We start from the raw sequence: 21455 nt of genomic DNA on the forward strand, positions 1-21455 counted from the left end.
TGATCAAGGCTTTTTCTTCTCCCAAAGTGTACAAGTTGTGCGAAGCAATTGCTTGTCTCGACAGGTGAATTGTTTTGCAAGCCGATGGTTGTCCGATCAACAATATCGGCCCCTGGAGCCGATGATGATCCTCCCCGCGATTGTGGTAAGTGGGGCTAATGAGTCAGGCTTTGTAGGTACAGTCTGCTATTATATAAAGAGAAACCTGTAGGGTGGTGTTGTGAGTAGAAATGGCGGATTTGATAATGGAATGTATGGGATTGGTACCCCGGACTAAGAGGCGGGACTAGCCGATGCCTCGGCTTGTCAATTTGAGTCACGCGTACGATATAGAGGTGAATGTTTTAAATGTAGAAGTTTTGAACAAAGTAATTATATATATTCTGTATGAATCGATTGTCTATGTATCAATAGGACCCTTAATCCAAATTCAGTTTTCGGACTGGTCAAGTAGGAAATGCATCTCGGCTGGAGCATCTCGCTCCTCGGGTTTACATAAATCGAATAATGGTGCCATTCAGAGGGTACCGCATGTCGATCTATATAAATCGACGTAGGGAGAGATATATTGACCGTTTCTATCGGATGCATGGTTTGCTTGCCATGCTGGCCGTTGCCATCTTTTATGGAGGACCGGTGGAGAGATCACAAATTGTAGTAACAGCCACAAAATAGACTTGTAGATCAAACTGGTATTTTGTACAATATGCGCCGATTGTGCTGATAGGCTCAAGTGGCAGTTCCCAATGCCTGTGCCATAATAATACAAAGAACAAAAAGAAAAGTGCTGAAATCCAAATCCACGCTTCTAAATCTGATATCAACAATCAATCAAACTTTCGTCAAAAGAATTGCATCAATTAGATCTGGTCAGTGATGGTGGAAACGTTGTTCCACTCGACCTTGCCATTGATATCCTTGATCTCCTCAAGCTTGTCGCCGAGCTTGACCACGGAGAAGTTGATCATACGCGGGTCGAGACCGAGAGTGCGGCGGATAGATGACTGAACAGAGCCGGAGGAGTCGAAGCGCATGATGAAGTGGTGACCTTCGGAGTATCGGGCCTGATGCTTTGTGGTGACCCTGGGAAGGCGGAAGGCGCCCCAGTTGGTGTAGCCGCGAACGACGCCGCCGGAGCGGATGACTTGGGTACCGGCGTTACGGGCGATTCTGTAGTAAGTCGACGATATTAGTATTCGACAGGCTCAGATGACGGTAACCGCGGTGAAGGTCTCGATTCAAACGTACTCTCGCACCTCGTTGAGGCTGCCCGGGCGGACCTGTTAGCAGGGCGGTTAGCAAATCCAGATATATCTTTGAGCGCCAATATAACAGTCCAATTAACCAAAAACATACAATGGCAATCAATTCGTACAACATGGCATCGAGGGGTGGCGCGCACTAGAGACTGTAATGAAGCAATGACCATTTAAAGCCAGCAAAATCCGACGAGGTTAGCGCGCTGCTTATCAGAGGTCTTGGCATTTCCTTATCGGGGAAACTCCGCCGGAGAAGAGCATCACCTTCTTTCCCTTCTACTTAAACCCTCCCCTCTTCCCATTTCACTTTCCACGCTTCCAATCCCTTTCCTCTATACCTCAAAATGTCCTCCGTCGCTCGTGCCATCCGCCCCTTTGCTTCCAGGGTCCTTACCCAGAAGCCTCTTACCTCCGCCTGCCAGGTTGCGCCTGCTTTCCGTTTCCCGCGGGGAACCAGGAGCTTCTCTCAGAGCCCTCTCTGTGAGTCCCATGAACCCCCCAGTGTTGTAAAATACCGTCCAGGGCAATTCAAAACACCCTTGGACCGGTTCTGAAGCATCACGACCCGTCAAACATACTTTCTGAAGCTCTATGATGTCACATTTTACTAACGACGCATCAATTCGCAATTATAGCCCAGTTGAAGAAGTACACAGAGTCACACGAATGGATTGAGCTGGCCGACGGCGGCAAGACTGGTTAGTTCACTACCGTCCCGATTGATTGGTCTCATACACCTGCCTTGGATTATTGAACCGACATGCCGGGTGTATATGGCCTTCTATAGTATACAAAATATGGGGCAGCGAGATAACTAACACACGCTCTCTACAGCCAAGATCGGTATCACTGAATACGCCGCTCACTCCTTGGGTGATGTCGTCTATGTCGAGCTTCCCGAGGTAGACCTCGAGATCGCCGCCGGCGAGCCCGTCGGCGCTGTCGAGTCCGTCAAGTCTGCCTCCGATGTCCTCTCCCCTGTCGCCGGAAAGGTTATCAAGGGTAACAGCATCCTCGAGGATAAGGCCAAGACTATCAACGACAGCCCCGAGGGTGAGGCCTGGATCGCTGAGATTGAGGTCGCTGATGTTGCTGAGCTTGATGCCTTGCTCGACGAGGCTGCCTACAAACAGATCATTGATGCTTAGACTTGTGGAGTGTAAAGACTGATCGTGATTCGTGATTCGTGATTTATAAATGCCTGCTTATACTGGTTGTGCCGGATGTGGTGAATTTCCTTTTCTTCAAGTGTGATGTCATATCGTCATGTATGCCCAATGGTGACCGATTTCCTTCAACGAGAGCGTTTAGATTTGTCGATCCGTAAACGGATTGATATACTGTTCAACAAGATTTCTGTATATGTGAATGGCTTGTTTTATTTCCTTGTAGAGAGATCATAGTCCATATATCCAAGTGGATGTGTATTCAGAGCTAGATAATGCAAGTCTGTGTACAGGAGGATGATATCATGTATGAAAAATATTACACCAGAAGCTATACAGGAGGTATGGTATCACGGCAGATCGGACACTGGAGGCGAAGTCTCATCCAGCTTTCCAGACAGGCAGTGTGAAAGATATGACGACAAGGAGTGACCATGTACAACCGGCGACTCAAGATGCTTGAGGCCCCATCGGCGACGCTACTTCCACTCGAGGCAGAAAGCGCGGGAAGGACAGGCACCTCGATATCCTGCATGCAGATAGCACAGTCGAACACCGCCTTCTTGCGATCTTTCTGCTGCTTATCGTCATCCTTGGAGTCACTGACTAGATCTCTTTCATCGCCTCGCAGGGATGCAATCGACAAAACACCACCACCAGATTCAAGATCCTCGTCCGCTCCAGATAGATCGCGCAGCATGGGATGGTAATCGTATGCATGCGGCGCCCAGCCACGAGGCACAAAGAAGCGTGGTCCGAGAACGTCCTGGCTGACTAGGATCCAAGCTTGAATCCACACCCATCCAGTCATGATGAATGCGCTTGTGTAGTCGGGGCGGATGAACAACACATTTCCCCGTGCTGTGAGGAAGTACAGGAAAGGGAAGAGCCGAAGAACACTCTGGCCGGCAACAAAGTCCCACCGAAGAGCTTTGCGGCAGTTTCGCATCACGTTTCGGTAGATCTGTGGAACCCAGAAGGAGAGATAGACCGCTGCCAAGAATCGGGTGTAAATCGAGCCGAGGCGTCTCGGCAGAAGGAAAGCCCAGATTGACAGAATGAGCATGCTAAACAGCGCAAGATAAAACCGTGCGTACATTGTTCCTACGTCGCTGCGGATTTGCCTTGGAGTTGGGGGAGTGGTTCGGGTGGCTGGCGGCGGGGATTCCATCTCATTGTCGGGGGCATCTTGGTCGGGCGACAAGATGATTGGGGTAGCCCCGGAGTCCTGCACCGCAGGAGCAGTGGCAGGCAAAGGCAAAGTTTCAGGGCGCGGAGTTGGAGGTGATGGGTTGGGCGGACGATCTCGCTCTCTTCTTTCTGGCTCTTGCACTGCCCATATTTCCATCATGAACTTCATTCCAATGTAACTCACCGACAGGAACGCCAAAAATGATGCAGTGGCCAGAACCAAGAAAGATACAGCTTCGAATAGTTCCAAAACAATGAATGTTAAAACAAATGCATCGCCCAGCGCCATCAATGCGATGGTATAGAAGCTGATCCGACTCCGGGTAGAAGGAGTCGAAGCCTCTTTGATCTGCCGGAGAAGCAGGGTGATCTGTGCAACAAAAACACCAGAAACCACGAAAATGAGATGCGCTGCATATTTACTGTACTCTTCAAGCTTGGGCCCAGTCATATATAGCGAATCAGAAGGAGGGAACTCGGGAGTTCCTTTCGTTTGAAGTATATACCCGCAGTCTGGGGAGAAGACAACGGCAGACATGACCATGAGAGGAGGATCTGGGATTGGCGCTCCCATAGGATATCTGAGCTCTTGCTCCATACGCTCCAATAACAATCGGTCAGCGGCAGCATCCCCGAGCATCACTGGATGCTGCTGCAAGTAGATGATATGTTCACATTTAGGCGCAGGGAACTCCGTCTGCTCTGTTCCTACCAGAGAAGACCAGGGAAACAGTGTTGGGTGTTGATTTTGCTTTTCCGAGATGGTTTCCGACAGTGACTTGAGAAGAAGCTCGTGGGAGAGTTCGTAAGTGTCAGAAGATAGCATGAAATGCGGCAACGAGAAAATCCCGCCAAATTTCTCGCTAGAAGTAGTCAAAACGATGCTTCCGGTGTCTGGAAAGTGTGCACCAAATAACGAGAGGTACCAGGTACTTCCCCAGAAGTCCTCGCTTTCGACAGTCAAACTGGCTCGTATCTCTCTCGAAACTCCACCGCCCACCTGAATCTCTTTGCCACCTCCCTCTTCAAGATCGAAGTAAAATGTGCCTCCATTTCCAGTGATATTATGGCTGAATTCATGGGTGAAGTATTCGTGTTCTTCAGCGATGGCAGTCGTGTTCAGAGGTTCACGGCGATCAGCACCTTCAGTTCTCCGAACCCAGTCCCCTCGAAGCTTTCCGGTGGAGTTGCGATATACTGGAAGCAGAAGCTTGGTCAAGTTCAACGTAGGCGACACGGTGGGGTCTTCTAGACCATCCGGGTGTTCTAATCCGGCATTGGAGACAGCCGATTGTAACTGGTGCCGAGCTAGGCCTTTAACCTGCGGCAGAAGATCCCAAGCATAGCTGTCGTTTGCCCTTAAGCCTGAAAAAGGAAGCCATCGATTGGCGGGCGGATCGAAGTCGCCATATTTTGAACCATTCAACAGCCGAAGGACCTGTCGCTCATGGTCAAGCTCACGTTGCCGTGCCCGATCTTCATCGATCAATGGCGGTCGAGACTGAGAGCTGAGGATAATGTAGAACACTAGCAGGAAGAAGAAAAAGGAGCCGCGGTTATCCATCTATGCCACTGAGTCTCGTCATCGGACTCTTCCTCAAAGACAGACAATAAGCATCGCGATGAAGAGAAACAAAGGACCCGAGAAGAACCGGGGAGCTTGATTAAGTTACAAAGGGAACAAACAGAAAAAAAAAATAATGAATGACGAGCGCAGTATAAGTAGGTGTCTACGGAGCGGAGTTGATGATGTACTCGACCCGGGGAGCCTGCCCGGCGGGCACCCACTCCTTGCTGACTCATGACGCCTCAGACTTGATGGATGGGTCGATATTAACCTTGGAAACGTTCTACTTCGGGATTTTTACCCCGTGAAATTAAAAAAGAGATAGGCAAATTGAAGACTAGTCTTATCCAGAATTTTGAAGAACAATTCAAAAAGATAAGAGATGTCAATGCATCTGTGGCAAGAATTGTCCACTAAATGCGAAGACCCGAATGCTGGTATCAAACCGGTTGAATTTTGGTACAAATAGAAAAACGCATACACACAATGACCATCTCAATCATAATAGCTCTTTGCTTTATGATGCAGCAGCCAGGACACCACCCTCGGGCTTCTCATCCCGTCGCCGACGCTTCTCGAGAATGGCCTCGCGGCGCTGTGCAAGCATCTTCAATTGTCTGCTCTCAACACCCTGGAGCCAGTAGCCAAAGCTTCCACCAACACCAGCGAAAAGAGGGTAGACCCAGAGGGATTCCTTGGCGAGGATCGGACGCATCTCGATACCGAGTTGCCAGAGGCGGACGGCAATGCCTGTGGGATGAACGCGGTTAGTTCCAATGGCCATATAAATAAACTCAACAGTAATGCTTCTTGGTAGGAAGCATTCTTTTGTAATAAATTGGAATCCGGGGAAGGATATGTACGTACCGAAGCCACTCCAGAAGAGTACTTTGTGAACCATGATCGCGGTCGGGCGCGGGGGTTGTGTTTGTGATTCGAGTGCGGAAGGGGATCAGAAAAAAAGGATAAGGAAGGCAGATGGGTGGATCGGTTAATTCAACACCACTGCAGCCGGGGTAAATGGAGGCGGAATTGGATGTTGCCGTCGCAATAGTACAGGAGAGACGAGGTTGAAGCAAATCAGCGGGCCGCAGTTCCCAATCACGGAATAACCATTCTTCCGATAACAGTTGTTATCGCTTATCGTTCGCGCGACTTTGAATCTCCCTCTTGTCCAGGCCGGTCATATTACTATGACTTCTGATGAGGCAATGGACAATTCTCAGGGTACAGAGGATGCCCATTTTGAGTCTAAACGGTCTATTGACATTGAGAGCGTGAAGCGCAAGAAGTTCAAGACCGATGACCTTCCCTTGTCTGCCGCGCAACATGCGGTCATTGACAAACTCCTACATTCATTCAAGAAGAAGGGTGGCTTTGATAGTGTTCGCAAACAAATATGGGCTGACTTCAATGAAGGGGTATGAGGGTTTCCTGAGACAGTGCTTGCGAGAGATTGTTTATATTTTTCTGCGGCTGCTAATCCTATCCGAACAGGAACTTCGAACCGATTTTACCAACAAGTTAGTCGCACTAGCAGAGTCAGAGATCGATCGTGAACCGGCACTGCTGTCCCGTGAGAGAGGAAAAGCAGCGACACTCATTGAGGGCGCGGTGGACCGTGGTGATGTTTACAAGAGCGTGGAGGACTCCATCGACCAATTAGCATCCAAACACCTGGATTTTATCCTCGAATCTGTTCGTGAGATCCGATGCCAGGACGTTGGAGAGGAAGTAGCCGCCCGTGAACTCGAGCTAGGGAACAAAACCGATGCAGATTACGAAGCCTACGTCAGTGCCCAGCGGGAGAAGCGGGAAAAAGTGTGGCGTGAAGAGGAGCGCAAACAGAGGGAGATTGAGGAGGAGGAAAAACGCATCAGGGATGAAGAACGTAAAAAGAAGCGCGAACTTGAACGCCAGAAAGATGACGAAGACCGGGCCCGAAGAAAGGAAATTGATGAACAGAGGCGAGCTGATCGTGAGCGCCAACGCGAAGAGCAACGTATTCTCGACGAGCAGCGAGAACGGGAGCGAGACGAAAGATATGAGCGACGAAGACGAGAAGATAGGGAGCGATATCGAGGCTGGGACCGCGACCGCAGTCGAACTCGAGATAGAGACCGTTTCCGTGACCGCTCTCCAGCCTACCGCTCTGACCGTGGCTTATCCCCTTGGCCACGGGACTCGAAACACGACAAGTCATCTACGTCTAATGCTCCAACTCCTCTGCTAGCGCCGCTTGTGGATGAGAAATCACTCGAGGAGGCTGCTTTGCAGATGCTTTTGAAAGAAGGGGAAGAACTTGCAGCCAAGGCTCGACAGAAGCCCGAATTTGACTTTGAAGAGGCCGAGGCCATTGAAAATGGACTGAAACCGCCAGGATCAACATTAGGGCCGACCAAGAGCGCAAATGATTCCAGATTTTCCAATACATCTACCAGAGCAGCCAGCATTTCTCGAGATACTGACGCAAGGCGTGGTTCACTTGCAGACCGGGGTGATCGGACCCGACATTTGACACGGGATCGTAGCCGTAGTCGCTCGCGCCGACGGCGCACATCCCGTTATGACGCAGACCGTCGACGTGAACGGTCCCGGGATACTTCTGTGAGATCTCGAGATCGTGATATGGATGCACGCCGTGGCTACCGTGATTTCCGGGATGAACGAGGTGGTGGAAGCTACAGACCAAGCCGTCGCAGCCGCAGTCGATCCGGCGGTCGGCGTGACCGGGACCGCAGTGTTGGCCGAGATAGAGCTAGAATACGGGATCGATCGTGGTCCAAAGACCGCAGCCGCAACCGAGACCGAGACCATGACAATTATCGCCCTCGGCGCAGTCGGCCCTCTCGCTCACCCGTACGCCGACGTTCTCGCAGCCGCTCACGCTCGCGCCCTCGCGCTCGTGACCGCCCTCGGTCTCGTTCTCGATCTACTCGACGGAGATCTCGGTCTCGGCGTCGCTCGCCTTCTCCTACTCTAGATATTGACCGATACGTGCCCTCCACCAGCAACCGGAGCAAGTCACCCCGCCGCCGGGTCCGATCTCCAGAGCGAGAGCGAGAACCGCGGCCCCGGTTAGCCGACATTGATCGTTACAAACCTTTATCTGAACGGGACAAGGATCTGATTCAACCAAAAGAGGGAGATCTTGAGGTTGGCATAGAAAATGAAAATGAAAAAGACAAAGACAAGGATACAGACGATCGCCGACCTCGTCGACGAACCCCTAGTCGTCGGAGGAGCCCTAGCCGACGAAGAAGCCCAAGTCGACGAAGAAGCATAAGTCGACGACGAAGTCGCAGTCGCAGAAGGAACCGGAGCCGATGATTTTTACGCGATGTTTTGCCTTGTATAAAAAGACCAGAGAGGCGACCAGAGAGGCTTTTTTACGGGCTTGCTTTTTTTTGAATTACCTTGTAATAATAACACATATAGTTAGAGGGGCTCTAGCCATTTGAATGCTTACGATCTACGATTTGTGCTCTGAAGTGTTCATTCTAAGCTTAGAGTTGAAATCTAGATCACATGGATAGATGCATCGATAGCCGATAAGCTTATCTATTATCAGTTCTCCACCCAAAAAAGTTGAAAATGCCCGACCTCCAACCAGGCTCACCAACTTCCTTCCGCTCTTCCAAGACACAGACAAAATCCACGGGCTATTGGACACTGAGATTACATTTATCCATATAAATAAACTCGAAATATCTTGCCAGAACCCATTTCAACCGTCGACCCCCACAGCAGCGCATCATAATCTCCCAGAAATCTCTGCGAGTCCCAGCAAACCGCATACCTCCAAATATCCAAAACATGACCAAAGCGACGACAAGGTCTGAGGCTGCTGCAAGAAATTCCCCTCCACGATCCCTCAACTTAACAGACCGTACCGCGTCTCGTCGACAGCGCGCCAACTCTGCTCAATCATCCGACTCCGACCCAACCTCATCCTCGGGCTCATCTTCGGAGGACAACAGCGAAAGTGAAGATGAACAACACTCTGACCAAGAAATGAATCGCAACGGAGAATCGAACACCCACGCACATACCTCTAATACCTCGTCCTCACTACCTCACATCGCCGGCCGCCCGAAACCGCGCATACACCGCATGCAAGGCGATTCGGATATTTTGTCGCGGCTCAACGCTTTCTTGCCGAAGATGAAGGATGCAAATGAGGATTTGCAGAGGCAGATTGAAGCCGGGGAGGCTGGAGATCTGGTTCTCGATAATGCAGATGAGAAAGGGGAGCAGTACATTGAGATGGTAGGGTTTATTGATTGTGCTTGATGGTTTTGATTGGCTTTACTAACCGATATCAGGATCTTGGTCTTGGGGTCTTGGAAGAGAAGCGCGACGGTGACTCTTCAAGTGATGAGGAGAGTGATGACGAAGAGCCCAAGGGTACCACCGGGGCTGAAAAGACCCCCCAGGAGATGAATGACTCGGATATCATTGGGAAGCTTATGGGAGCTAAGAATAAGAAGTCGAAAACGGATAAGCCGTCTATCGAGGAGATGGCTCAATAGACCCTGTTTAGTTTGGTGGGTTGCATTATTATGACATTTGGTTGAGATGTGTGGTCTTGATTCAATCATGGCGATTGACTGGCCTGGAATTTACTTGCATATCGCGGGTTCCTTGTTATCACATAGCGTTTAATGCTTTGCTTTTTTCCCTCTATGGAAGGGGCTCCAAACCAAATTGCATGCACAAAAACACCCATACATTTATCCCCTATGTATGCCACTCGTCAGAAATCAAGTCTAGATAAAAGAAGAAAAAATAGTAAAACTGAACACGAGCATATCGCGAATCTCTATATATGCATGAACCATCATACACTTTGACCGAATGACATTATTAAAAAGTGATAATTTTGCGTTTCGCCGTGTTGTTATTTAGACCACTTCCTTGATGCGGCAAGTCCAGCCAGATTCCTGGCTCAGAAGAGGCAAGCTGTAGCAGGTCAGTATGCTGATTAGAAAGAAAAGGGAAGGATTGAACTAACCTCGCACCAAGACACCAGCCTAGCTCGTTGTTCTTGATCTTCTTGGCGATCTTGACCTCGCGGGACAAGGGCATCTCGTAACCGGTGTGCAGCAGACCCATCATGAAGCTGAGGTCCATACACCAATCCGGACGATCTCGAAGTTGCACGAGCGCATTGTCCTCACCCTCGAACTTAACGGCCTCAAAGCCCTTCCATTCACTCTCACCAGCACAAACGGTGGAGGTCAGCTGGTTGAGTTCATCCAAGGTGAAGGATTCCGGCATGCCAAGAGGAGCCGTGCGGTCGAAGAAATAAGAGAAGATGTACACGTCCTCTCGAGCGAAAGTCTTCGAGAGCGAGGGCTGGTGCACGCCGTTGAAGGAGCAGGGTGCAAGCTTGCACTCGCCGCTCTTCTTCAGAATCTTCTCGGCGATACCACGGCACTGGGCGGCCATGGACTTGTCCTTCGGGCCGACCATGGTCACTTCGACTTTAGGTCCCAGGGGATGGTCAGCGGGGAATTTGAGTGTAACTGCCTTCTTCATTCCAGGGCCAATGCAGGGATTAGAGATGGGCTGATCAACCCAGGTCAGGTCCTTGGGGCTCTGAGCTAGCATCGCCTCCACGACAATGGTGTTCATGGCCTCGCGGGCAGACATGAGACCATATCCTAGATGAGAGTGCTGGTATAGCTCGAATTGGCGTCCACCGAAGTTAAGGTCATACTTGTGGTCACCGGCGGCGAGGTGCTCCGGCATACCACCAGCCTTGCTCTGCTCGAAGGTAGGCTGGAAGACAATCTGAGTGGAACCGCCACCCAGATCAAAGATAGCGGCCGTGGGAGTCTCATCCGGGCCACCGATCTTGCCCAACAAGTAGTTCGTCGTAATCCAAGCGTAAACACCTTCGTCCGAACCATCCATGATCTGGACACCGCCCTTCTCCCTGGATACAACAGGGAAGGGGTAGGCGGTCTCCAGGCGGTGTCTTACGGCTTCCAAAATTTTGTCGCTCATTTCAGGACCAAGAAGACGAAGTCCGGCCGTGGCCTTGACGGCAACCGGAGAGCACGATCTGTACTCCTCAGGAACTGACTTCACAGCGACATCCATAAGAGGGTCCAGACTCAGGGCTGCACCCTCAGCATCCTCTCTAAAAGAGCTGAGACCGGAGCCTCCCTCCTTCTTCTTCGTTTGTTCGAACACCTCGTTCTCAAGTTCTGGGGTAGAGCCGCAGTTGTTGAATCGGTACACATGAATGCGAGACCCAGTGCTCCCGGCATCGATCATAAGAGCATACTGGATAAGAGGTTTGGACGAATCAAATGGCTTGGTGCATCTCGAAGTGGACGCGCCACCGCTTGAAGGTGGTTGCTCTGCCAAATAATCAGTTCTGCGAACAGTAGCGCGCGAGGGGGATACCGACCGTTGGTAAGACTCGAAGTACTTGGCTGGGACGGGGAGAGCCACACCAAGACCATAAAGATAAAGGCAATGATTGCCCCCGTCTTCAAGTAACGCGATCTCTGGGTCTGTGCCATGTTGACGGGTTGTTTTTCGGAGATTTGATTGTTTTCAATAAACTGCGAGAAAGCAGATCCGTCGCTGCGGGAGATGGAGCGGTGACGGCTGGCCGAATCTATGTAGTATGGTTTGCTGTTATGGTTTTGATTGTCGACTCCAGTCGACATTCGAGCAGTTGTCGAATTATAAAGGTGCGATGACAGGTGGCGTTTGTCGCTGGCGCAAGAATGGTTGAACGATCGTGTGGGGTTAAGAGTAAGAAAGAAACAGCTAAGCAACCATTGATCCCGATGTCCTCCAAAAACACCAAGCCGGTCTTGTAAGAAAAAAAGTGGTTGGGTGTAAAAGGGAAATTGTCAGGAGAGAAAGGAGATTCAGGGTTTCAAGGTTGTGGCGCAGATGTGGCGTTGAATGCATGCATGATGTACATAATACAAACCTCGAGGGATAACTTCCAAGATCTACATACCCTAGGAATGTATGATATAAGATCAAAACATATTTCTCTTCTATTAAAACTCACCTTCTACCTTCCTGCATAGTACAGAGAGTGCAACTTGCATTGTTAGCGCGTAGTACATAATTGATGGATCTATTGCCACCTGCGCAGTATATTCCGACTCCCAAACTGAGGGAGAAACGTCCATTCTCCATGTATTGAGATAACCGACTTAGACTATTTACCGGATGCCCTTGCTGTGCAGTAATTCTAGACTACTTGATAAGTACATAGCCATTATGAATTGGCCGGAAGCATCTAGACTTGGTATGTAGGTAGTCCCGGGGCCAGCGGTTGACAAATGTTTGTTATGTTTGCATTCAGCGTATTTGACTTCCCCGTATTAGCGGCTCATCGACTGTTCAGTTTAATTCCCTCCGTGTTTTATCGTTGCAAATCATTATATTTCTCTTCCCTGGTGAGGTCGCCATCCTTATACGGCCCCTTCTGTATTTCCCGCTACCGCCCGACAACATGAACCACACACGCGGTCTCCTATCATCCGCCCAGGCCCTACGTCAGATATTCACTACATCCGTTCGCAGCTCCAGAGTTGGCATTCTTCCATTCAGGCTTGTTCAGAATGCCCCCCAGTTTCGATTTTTTCAACACTCTCGCTGCCTAGAGGCTCGAGAATATCGACCACCCGTCGAAAAGCCCCCGATAAACGAAGCTATCCGTGCGCCATTTGTCCAGGTTGTGAACGATGAAGGCGACCTTGACCCTCCGACCAGACTAGAGGATGTCCTTGAAAGCTTTGACCATGCCGACTACTTTCTGCTCCAGGTGCAAGAAGGGAACTATGACAACCCGCCAGTTTGCAAGGTCTACAATAAGAAAGAAGTGCGAGCACGTGAAAAGGCCAAAGCAAAGTCAGCTCGCGAGACCAAGGTTACATTCAAACAAATTGAGCTGAACTGGGCAATCGATCCCCATGACCTGTCGCATCGCCTGAAGCAACTCTCGACCTTTTTGGAGAAAGGCCGCAGGGTGGAAATCCTATTGACCACCAAAAAGCGCAAGCGCAACCCCACAGTTGATGAGATCAAACAGGTGATGCAGAGTGTGTTGGACACAATCAGAGAGGCCGGTGGAACTCAGACCAAGGCAATGGAGGGAGAACCGGGAAAGCAGCTCAAGATTACTGCACAAAAGATGAACTAGCGGAGAAGACTGGTCACATGTATATTATATGGCATTGAACTGTACAACATGGCCTCAGTTGTATAAAGCTGTTTGTTATCACTGTGAAGAATATGAAAGGATATGAACTTGTTGGATCCGTACACCATGATACCTGATGTCATTCCTATATATCTTGGAAGTAACCCTGGAGAGCTTGGGTTGTTGAGGCCCTCCAAATTGAGACAATACCACTGGTCATCAAGAAACATCCATATAACTAACTATACGTTGAGGTTTTGTCTCTTATGTTCAACAGTCCGCAATTCGAGGCCCGTGATTGGTTGATGACTAAGCCCGCCCTGAGGATCCATCCATCCCGGAAGCCATCTTACTAAAAAATTTGGTGTTGATCTGGGCTTCTTCTCTCCCATCCTTACTCCATCTATTTAATCTTTCCTTTTTGTTCTTGTTCCATCGTTTTTGTTTCGATTGAACCAAGATGTCGACCATCTCCCGTTCATTGAACCTCCTGGCGCGCACCAGCCGGTCCTCCCTGCTGCGTCCGACTACCGTCAACCCTGTCCACCATGTCTTCAGCAACAAGGTGGCCGGCCGTGGATTGGCTACTGCTTTCGAGCGTAACAAGCCCCATGTGAACATTGGTAAGACCCTATCGCTGGCGCATCATTCGTCTCCATGCTAAAGTTTATTTTCCAGGTACCATTGGTCACGTTGATCACGGCAAGGTAAGCTATTCGCGACTTGTTCCGATGTTTCCGCCATCCGAATATCGATTTTAACCCGTACGCCCATAGACTACCCTGACTGCCGCCATCACCAAGTACCAGGCCTCCAAGGGTCTCGCCAACTTCCTCGACTATGCCTCCATTGACAAGGCCCCTGAGGAGCGCAAGCGTGGTATCACCATCTCGACTGCCCACATTGAGTTCGCAACTGAGGACCGTCACTACGCCCACGTCGACTGCCCCGGTCACGCCGATTACATTAAGAACATGATTACTGGTGCCGCCAACATGGATGGTGCCATTGTCGTCGTTGCTGCCTCCGACGGTCAGATGTACGACCCCCAGTCTAGAAAATTAGTTTGAAGAATGTGCTGACGCAAATCACGCAATAGGCCCCAGACCCGTGAGCACTTGCTGCTTGCCCGTCAGGTTGGTGTGCAGAAGATTGTTGTGTTCGTTAACAAGGTCGACGCTGTTGAGGACCCTGAGATGCTTGAGCTTGTCGAGCTCGAGATGCGTGAGCTGCTCTCCTCTTACGGATTCGAGGGTGAGGAGACTCCTATTGTCTTCGGCTCTGCTCTCTGCGCCCTGGAGGACCGCCGCCCCGATATTGGTACTGAGCAAATTGAGAAGCTCATGAAGGCTGTCGACACATGGATCCCTACCCCCGAGCGTGATATGGATAAGCCTTTCCTCATGTCTGTTGAGGAAGTGTTCTCTATTCCCGGCCGTGGTACTGTCGTCTCTGGCCGTGTGGAGCGTGGTCTCCTGAAGAAGGATACTGAGGTTGAAATTGTCGGTGCTACCGACTCCGGCAACCCCATCAAGACCAAGGTTACCGACATTGAGACCTTCAAGAAGTCCTGTGACGAGTCCCGTGCCGGTGATAACTCCGGTCTCCTGCTCCGTGGTGTCCGCCGTGAGGACATCCGCCGTGGCATGGTCGTTGCTGCCCCTAACAGCACCAAGGCCAACAATAAGTTCCTCGTGTCCATGTACGTTTTGACCGAGGCTGAGGGTGGTCGCCGTACTGGTTTCGGTGCCAACTACCGCCCCCAAGTCTACATCCGTACTGCTGGTAAGTTCAATTTCCGCCGATCTAATTCAATATCATGTCGAGACAAGGGATACTAACTATGCTCTAGATGAGGCTGGTGATCTTAGCTTCCCCGATGGCGATATGGGCAGACGTGTCCAGCCCGGTGACAACGTTGAGATGGTCCTCAAGACCCACCACCCCGTTGCTGCCGAGCCCGGTCAGCGCTTCAACATCCGTGAGGGTGGCCGCACCGTCGCCACTGGTCTGATTACCCGTGTCGTCGAGTAAATGACCCGCTCACACCCATGGTCAGACAGGCGAAGTGTCTGACCCTTGTATTATGAACCCCTTTTCTTTAACATCTTGTTTGTTTTGGCACCTTTTATTCCACAGCGCGGGAATCATTGATCAGCACGAGGGATCCGGGGGTAAACCGGAGTTTTCGCTTGAATCTTGTTCATGTACCTCTACTGTCTTGGAGATGTAGTCGGATTTTCTTTCATTTCTCCACTCCCGTGAAAATGTATTCAGATCAAATTCTTCCTAGGCTCATATATAATTTTAGTCCATGTTCAAGTCAATGTACGATATTCCACTACTCGACCCTCATTTGGTCTATTCTATCATCAGAACGAATCTAGAAGCTATGTACATGCTTAAATGAGTGATATGAACACTTGACTGGCGTATCTTCCTACGCTATCGTAGTAATCACAATCCGTCCGTCCTGTTGGTACCGAAGAACGCTATACCGGTCCTTTTGACTGACTAATGTTTTGCCCAATGCCCAATGCCTGATCTCCTTATCGTTTAACAATACACACATGTACGCTGCAAATTCTCAATAATCTGGGCGTAGTCAGGCATAATCAACCATTGTAATAGGCCTTCACCACTTCCCTTTTTCAACCTTGAAATCTTTCGGTGCCCACTGGCTCATTAGGCCTTACCGGCCTCCAGGGCTCTTTGTAGTATATTGCTTCTAAATCATATGGTGGTGTAAACGGGTTGAGCTCTGTTGCATATGTATCTACAGCACAAGATAGCACAACTATGTGCTTCGTACTGAACAGCCATTTTCAGGTGCCATTAGACAGCCTCGAAAAGTACTAGTTCAATATGCAAGGCAATATATTAAAGCAGGAATGTCGCGATGCTTGCCCTTTGGAAAACAATGTGCCACAGTCTACATACTTCGAAAAGAAACTGAAAGGTGGGATTCGCCGAGGGGGCTCGGCTCGGACTTATAGATAGCTTAGCGCGCGGACATGGGGTCTTCCGCTATTCAACTCTCTTTTCTAACAGTGATCCAATTCGACTCACTGGCTAGTGTCGACACTATACAGAGCTAAGCCTTGGAAAGTGCGCCTAGGGTGCAGCACGACAATTATAGTGCTGATGTACGCTGTGGCACCTTGGCCTGTAGCGCCTAGCTATATGTTGAAGAATGACTCCAAAATTCGCCCCGGATAAAATGCTAAGTTATAATAAAATACTGTTGTACAAATATATTTACCTATGCCTTAATCAGCACCACACTAGTATTTGCTCCGTCGGACTTCTCTCCTCCGATACGAAGTGCGGGGGTAGAACTAAGTATACTCCACACATCAAGCATATCTACAAACATCAGGGCCTGCCTTTACCTTGAAATATACCCAACAGCCAAGCTATGGATACTTTATCAAACCAAGACTTGCATCCTTGAACTGGAACTTTCCATATAGTAGATTTTTCGGGGTGCGTGTTAAGCGTCGGGGGTGTCTAGATCCATCTCTCATTGGTTAAGTTAGTTCCACCTGTAGTTAACTATTTATCATTAGGCCTTCTAGATCATAGTTCATATCAGCCTACTGATACGCTATCGTACTGCGTTCGCTTACACAGTTCATGTTCATTCGCGTTTTCATTGCTAGTAGCCTCACCTCGTAAATCAATCCGGAGAAATGGAAAAATGTAACCTAAGTGTGATTATATTAAATATACTAGGAAGAGCTCCACAAACGATACCGGATAAAAGGAAACAAATCCTAGCACAATATATAAATGGAAAAGCCATGGGCGCATGTGTAGCGGGCTTTCCTGCAACTTTTGTTATTTTATTCGAAGATTGCGGCAATATTCTATACCACCATGAAGCATCGAGATGATCTTGGATCTGTGGCCGGCAGTGGGCCAGCGGCTACAACACCATTGCAAGCTCAAGATGCACCAACTTATTTTTTTACATTGTAAGATATCCTTTTTACCTAAATCGATCGGAGAGAAGCTTAATGACCTCCACAGCGGAGATTCCTACACCCAGACTGAGTTCATTGTGGATGGCACACAGCCATCTGCGACAAACCCGATGGGAAACCCGACGCTGGGTGAGTGTCATTCACCCGAACAAGTAGGATTGAATCAAGATACTCATGAGGCTAAACAGGGACCGGTACAACGAGCGGTGGTACCAATTGGGTTGGATACCTAACCACTCTATACAATGCCTCGCCGGTACTCAGCTACAACTTCGCCGTTGGAGGAGCGACAATCGACAACTCTATTGTGGATACCAAGGTCAAGGACGTGACAACGCAAGTCTGCGACTTCGAGCTAGCATATAGCAAGAAGCCTGTATCTGCACCGTGGTCTTCTGAGAATGCGGTGTTCGGGTTCTGGATTGGAATCAATGAGTATTGCGCCTTGAGATCTCGTTGCCGGCTATGTTCTAACGTTATAACTTTGTAGTATCGGTTGGGGTCATCAAAACACCCAGCCTAGTGTACTTGTGCCGAGATTAATGGCCCAGTACCAACATCTCGTTGAGAGAATATACCTATCTGGGGGACGGAAGTTCCTTTTCCTCAATGTCCCGCCTACAGATCGGAGTCCGATGATCATCAAAGAGGGACCGGAAGCCGTCAAAACATACGCTACGTGGGTGAAGGCCTACAATAATGGCCTTCAAACAATGATCAATGACTTCAAGTCAAGCCATACTGACGTACGTTTTGAGCTCCTGCATTGTTTTCACACAACTAACTTGATCGTAGACTACTATCGTTCTTTACGATACCTGGTCCTTTATGCCGAAGATCCTGGACGATCCTCAGACATACGGATTCCCCAATGCCACTTGTTTCAACGAGAATGGCACCTCCTGTATTTGGTGGAATCATTATCACCCCGGGCAGAACTATCATAAACTACAGGCAGCAGATATGATACAGTACTTGCAGCCTCTTGGTGCTTGGTAGACTGAGGTGTATCGAGATGGATATATGTGGATTACAAAGGGATATCGAAAAGGAGATAGAATAAATTGCATTGTGAGAAATCCTCAACACAGTCTTATAGATGTTAAATCCGTACTCTAGACGGACTTAACGGAAAAAGCGTATTGCATCTGATTGGCCCGGACTAAATATCGCACCACTTCGGCCGAAGTTGACGGACGAACATATCTATGAGGGCCAAACAACTGTGCACTCCTTTTTTGTTCTTTTGAGATTACGTAGGATTTGTTTAAGCTCCAGGATTAGCTTGACTTTTTGGAACTGTTGCATCCCTTTGTCTGTCTTACTCGCGAGATTCCAAATCCCTCGCCACAAGATGCTGCACAACCTGCAGTTACTGATCTGATCAACTCTCACGACAGCTGCATAACCTGCAGGTACTGATCTGATCAACTCCTCTCAAGGCACATCAGTGGACATACACTCCTATCCTTGTATTTTCGCTGTACGGGCTAAGATGGAAAACTGGACAGACCAAGGACCGGCGCGAAAGAGGATGAGAAAGGGCACCAGAAGTTGCACAGAATGTATGTGTCAAATAGTAGATTTGATATGCCTGCGCTAATAACGTTCAATTATAGGTCGGCGACGCAAGATTCGATGCACATTTCATCCCAACCGCCCGACAGTTTGTAATGAGTGTTGGTCCAGAGGCATGAAATGTGTTGATCAAGAACATACGGTTATTACCCCTCCATTATCAGGCTACCAGCGGAACTCCCAACTAGGCGAACAGCCATATAGTCTCCGCGAGCGAGTCGTGCACCTGGAGAACCTTGTCGAGGGGTTGACCAAACGACTAGACCAGCAAGATTCTCGTATTCCGCCTTTTGAGCACCATGGGTCAAGTCAATGTTGGTATATCCGGACGCTCGTGGATTGAAGTTGCGTGACTGACATTATGCAGCGGACGGTGTACAAGCTCATTCAAGGCCACTGCCTACCGAGACTGATGAACTAGGCCCGTCTAGTGACCAGATTTGCAATGCGCCAGTACTACAGCTATTTGATAACTATATCGTGAGCCGCGAAAAGGACTCGTCGAATAATGATAAATTCGCCGGTGTCCAGGACATGTCGCCAAAGGCCAAAGCGGTACGCGCAGAACTCATGTCTCTCCTTCCTCCCGCAGAGGATATGAATAATATCATAAACGGGTCCTTCCATTGGGCTGTGTGGCACGATCATTTCCCAGATATGTTCGACCGACATGCCGACCGACTCGTTTTTAATGAACATTGTCGCGATACTCTAGTGGCCCCCGCTGAAGTCGCTAAGGCGCTCATGTGCCTCTGTATCACTGCGATTCATGCCCCGTCTGAGTTTGACTTTGGTGCTTTAACCGTACCATTTGAGCCGCAAAAGTTCTATGAGAAATGCACTGAGACCGTGGACCGTTTAATTGTCCGTGATGATGACTTCGCGGCTACCTTGCCCGGTATAGAATGTCATATGTTGCTCCAAAAGGTTCACATGACTGATGGCCGGCTCCGGAAAGCTTGGCTAGTCATTCGTCGGGCAATCGAGTTTGCCCACCTGGCTGGAATGCATCTGTCCACTAATGTTCCAAGACCAGGCGATTCTTTATATGAAAGGCGCTTGAAAATCTGGTGTTTCCTGGCAACATCGGATCGACTCCTAAGCTTGATTCTTGGCCTACCTTATGGTATCACAGATCAATTCTTTTTGCCGCAGGCAGAGCAACGTCTCAAGTCCAACTTATCAGCCCCCGAGGAATACCTGTTGCGCATTGGCATTATCACAGGACATATGGTTGACCGAACCCAAGACCCATCCAAGATGACTCTCGCAGCAACTTTACGATTAGACCAAGAGCTGCAGGATTCTTGGAAATCTATGCCAAGTCACTTCCAAGCCGCAGAGCGTTGTCAACACGAGAAACGGGAACACTACAGTGAGAGGGTCCCGTTGCAATTCATGCTCAAGGTACTGCGTGCTCTTCTCCATCTCCCATTGATGTTGCAATCCCCCCATGAACCTCAGTTCCTTCCCTGCCACACGATCGCGATTCAATCTGCAAGAGAAGGACTCATTCTATACAAGGTCCTTCGATCCACCACCAAGCCCTCTTTGTGCAAAATGATCGATTTTATGGCCTTCACGCTATGTCTTCTTTTGATAATACACCTGCAAGGCTATTCCGATGAAAGTCCAAATTACAGTAAAGAGCAAGATGAACGAGACTGGGATATGGTAAAGAAGGTCGTCGAGACCCTTCATCTGGCGGCAACAGAGCTAGGAGGCTCAGTTGCTGCCGAGTCTGCGAACATCCTCGGCGCCATCTACGACACCAGAGATCTCAAGCACGATTGGTCCTCCGTATCGAGCTGCAAAATTACAGTGCCCTATTTTGGTACCATTACGGTCAGTGCAGGAAGTAAATTCTTCAAGGGTCGCTCCAAAAGCAAGGAGCAAGAATCGATAGTATCAGGCACAACGGGAACGGAGGCTTCTGCCTCGGTGCAATGTCCTAGTCAACTCTATACTACGCCGATGTCTGACCTTGAAGGCGCAGCAGGTACCAACACTGACGCCTTGAATGGTGCTTCCATCACACCCACGGTGGCGCCTGGATATCCAGACGAGTCATGGCTTTCGAGGAGTGAAACAATGATAAACTCGCATGCTGGCCTGGAGTTCAACGCGTTTAGTGTACTGTTCGATGATTTTGGGCAGTATATGTGGCCAAACCGCAGTGTTGACCTCGGACTTGATCAGGGCTGGGATCTAAACTGGTCAGATGGTATGCCACCATCATGAATTTAGATACCCTTGTGGCTTTACTTCGTTATCTCAAATCTGTACATGCTGTAAATTAGAACAGTTGGCAATATATATATCATTCTATCAGCTGATTGCATGATCAGGGGCTGGATATGTTGGCCAATACCGGTTTGATCCAAATGGCCAAGTAGTGTTGGTTTCCTGTAGTGTCAATATTATTAAATAACATCTTAATATGCTGTTGACAAAATGTAGAATAGATTAAAAAATAAAAACAAGAAACTAAGTCCAGAGTGGTCTAAAAAGTGACGTTATCGGGGA

General features: G+C 49.2%; 11 protein-coding genes across 11 annotated transcripts; 7 read left to right on the forward strand and 4 right to left on the reverse strand.

Annotated features, from left to right (window-relative positions):
• Positions 1–860: 860 nt before the first annotated feature.
• N7447_001242 (mitochondrial 37S ribosomal protein bS6m) lies at positions 861–1407 on the reverse strand (the record flags this gene model as incomplete). Its single annotated transcript, XM_057225518.1, has 3 exons — positions 1357–1407; positions 1249–1280; positions 861–1170 (listed from the first exon to the last, which is right to left on the reverse strand). The coding sequence occupies exons 1-3, from the start codon at positions 1378–1380 to the stop codon at positions 861–863; spliced, it is 366 nt and encodes a 121-aa protein (XP_057089534.1). The 5' UTR covers positions 1381–1407.
• Positions 1408–1603: 196 nt separating this feature from the next.
• On the forward strand, positions 1604–2407 carry N7447_001243 (glycine decarboxylase subunit H; the record flags this gene model as incomplete). The annotated part of the gene is made up of 3 exons (XM_057225519.1): positions 1604–1739; positions 1895–1957; positions 2094–2407. The coding sequence occupies 3 exons, from the start codon at positions 1604–1606 to the stop codon at positions 2405–2407; spliced, it is 513 nt and encodes a 170-aa protein (XP_057089535.1).
• A 349-nt stretch (positions 2408–2756) lies between these two features.
• dscA (ubiquitin-protein ligase dscA) lies at positions 2757–5180 on the reverse strand (the record flags this gene model as incomplete). The annotated part of the gene is made up of 1 exon (XM_057225520.1): positions 2757–5180. The coding sequence occupies one exon, from the start codon at positions 5178–5180 to the stop codon at positions 2757–2759; it is 2424 nt and encodes an 807-aa protein (XP_057089536.1).
• Positions 5181–5591: 411 nt separating this feature from the next.
• On the reverse strand, positions 5592–6139 carry N7447_001245 (putative NADH-ubiquinone oxidoreductase 14 kDa subunit). The gene is made up of 2 exons (XM_057225521.1): positions 6051–6139; positions 5592–5933 (listed from the first exon to the last, which is right to left on the reverse strand). Exons 1-2 carry the CDS (start codon positions 6082–6084, stop codon positions 5701–5703), a joined length of 267 nt encoding a protein of 88 aa, XP_057089537.1. The 5' UTR covers positions 6085–6139; the 3' UTR covers positions 5592–5700.
• A 237-nt stretch (positions 6140–6376) lies between these two features.
• Positions 6377–8469, forward strand: N7447_001246 (BOD1/SHG1 domain-containing protein; the record flags this gene model as incomplete). The annotated part of the gene is made up of 3 exons (XM_057225522.1): positions 6377–6604; positions 6681–8339; positions 8386–8469. 3 exons carry the CDS (start codon positions 6377–6379, stop codon positions 8467–8469), a joined length of 1971 nt encoding a protein of 656 aa, XP_057089538.1.
• A 530-nt stretch (positions 8470–8999) lies between these two features.
• On the forward strand, positions 9000–9715 carry N7447_001247 (NOPCHAP1/New4 family protein; the record flags this gene model as incomplete). The annotated part of the gene is made up of 2 exons (XM_057225523.1): positions 9000–9452; positions 9509–9715. 2 exons carry the CDS (start codon positions 9000–9002, stop codon positions 9713–9715), a joined length of 660 nt encoding a protein of 219 aa, XP_057089539.1.
• A 372-nt stretch (positions 9716–10087) lies between these two features.
• Positions 10088–11869, reverse strand: N7447_001248 (guanosine diphosphatase; the record flags this gene model as incomplete). The annotated part of the gene is made up of 3 exons (XM_057225524.1): positions 10088–10145; positions 10198–11554; positions 11605–11869. The coding sequence occupies 3 exons, from the start codon at positions 11867–11869 to the stop codon at positions 10088–10090; spliced, it is 1680 nt and encodes a 559-aa protein (XP_057089540.1).
• An 806-nt stretch (positions 11870–12675) lies between these two features.
• N7447_001249 (putative translation initiation factor IF3) lies at positions 12676–13365 on the forward strand (the record flags this gene model as incomplete). The annotated part of the gene is made up of 1 exon (XM_057225525.1): positions 12676–13365. One exon carries the CDS (start codon positions 12676–12678, stop codon positions 13363–13365), a length of 690 nt encoding a protein of 229 aa, XP_057089541.1.
• A 460-nt stretch (positions 13366–13825) lies between these two features.
• N7447_001250 (translation elongation factor Tu) lies at positions 13826–15399 on the forward strand (the record flags this gene model as incomplete). The annotated part of the gene is made up of 5 exons (XM_057225526.1): positions 13826–13988; positions 14044–14072; positions 14142–14404; positions 14465–15150; positions 15218–15399. The coding sequence occupies 5 exons, from the start codon at positions 13826–13828 to the stop codon at positions 15397–15399; spliced, it is 1323 nt and encodes a 440-aa protein (XP_057089542.1).
• Positions 15400–17244: 1845 nt separating this feature from the next.
• Positions 17245–18350, forward strand: N7447_001251 (SGNH/GDSL hydrolase family protein; the record flags this gene model as incomplete). Its single annotated transcript, XM_057225527.1, has 5 exons — positions 17245–17342; positions 17398–17480; positions 17540–17786; positions 17842–18097; positions 18147–18350. 5 exons carry the CDS (start codon positions 17245–17247, stop codon positions 18348–18350), a joined length of 888 nt encoding a protein of 295 aa, XP_057089543.1.
• Positions 18351–18846: 496 nt separating this feature from the next.
• Positions 18847–21170, forward strand: N7447_001252 (uncharacterized protein; the record flags this gene model as incomplete). The annotated part of the gene is made up of 3 exons (XM_057225528.1): positions 18847–18916; positions 18971–19243; positions 19297–21170. 3 exons carry the CDS (start codon positions 18847–18849, stop codon positions 21168–21170), a joined length of 2217 nt encoding a protein of 738 aa, XP_057089544.1.
• Between the last annotated feature and the right edge of the window lie 285 nt (positions 21171–21455).

Source organism: Penicillium robsamsonii (genome assembly GCF_028829455.1).
Source record: "Penicillium robsamsonii strain IBT 29466 chromosome Unknown utg000001l_segment0_segment0, whole genome shotgun sequence".
Lineage (NCBI taxonomy): Eukaryota > Fungi > Ascomycota > Eurotiomycetes > Eurotiales > Aspergillaceae > Penicillium > Penicillium robsamsonii.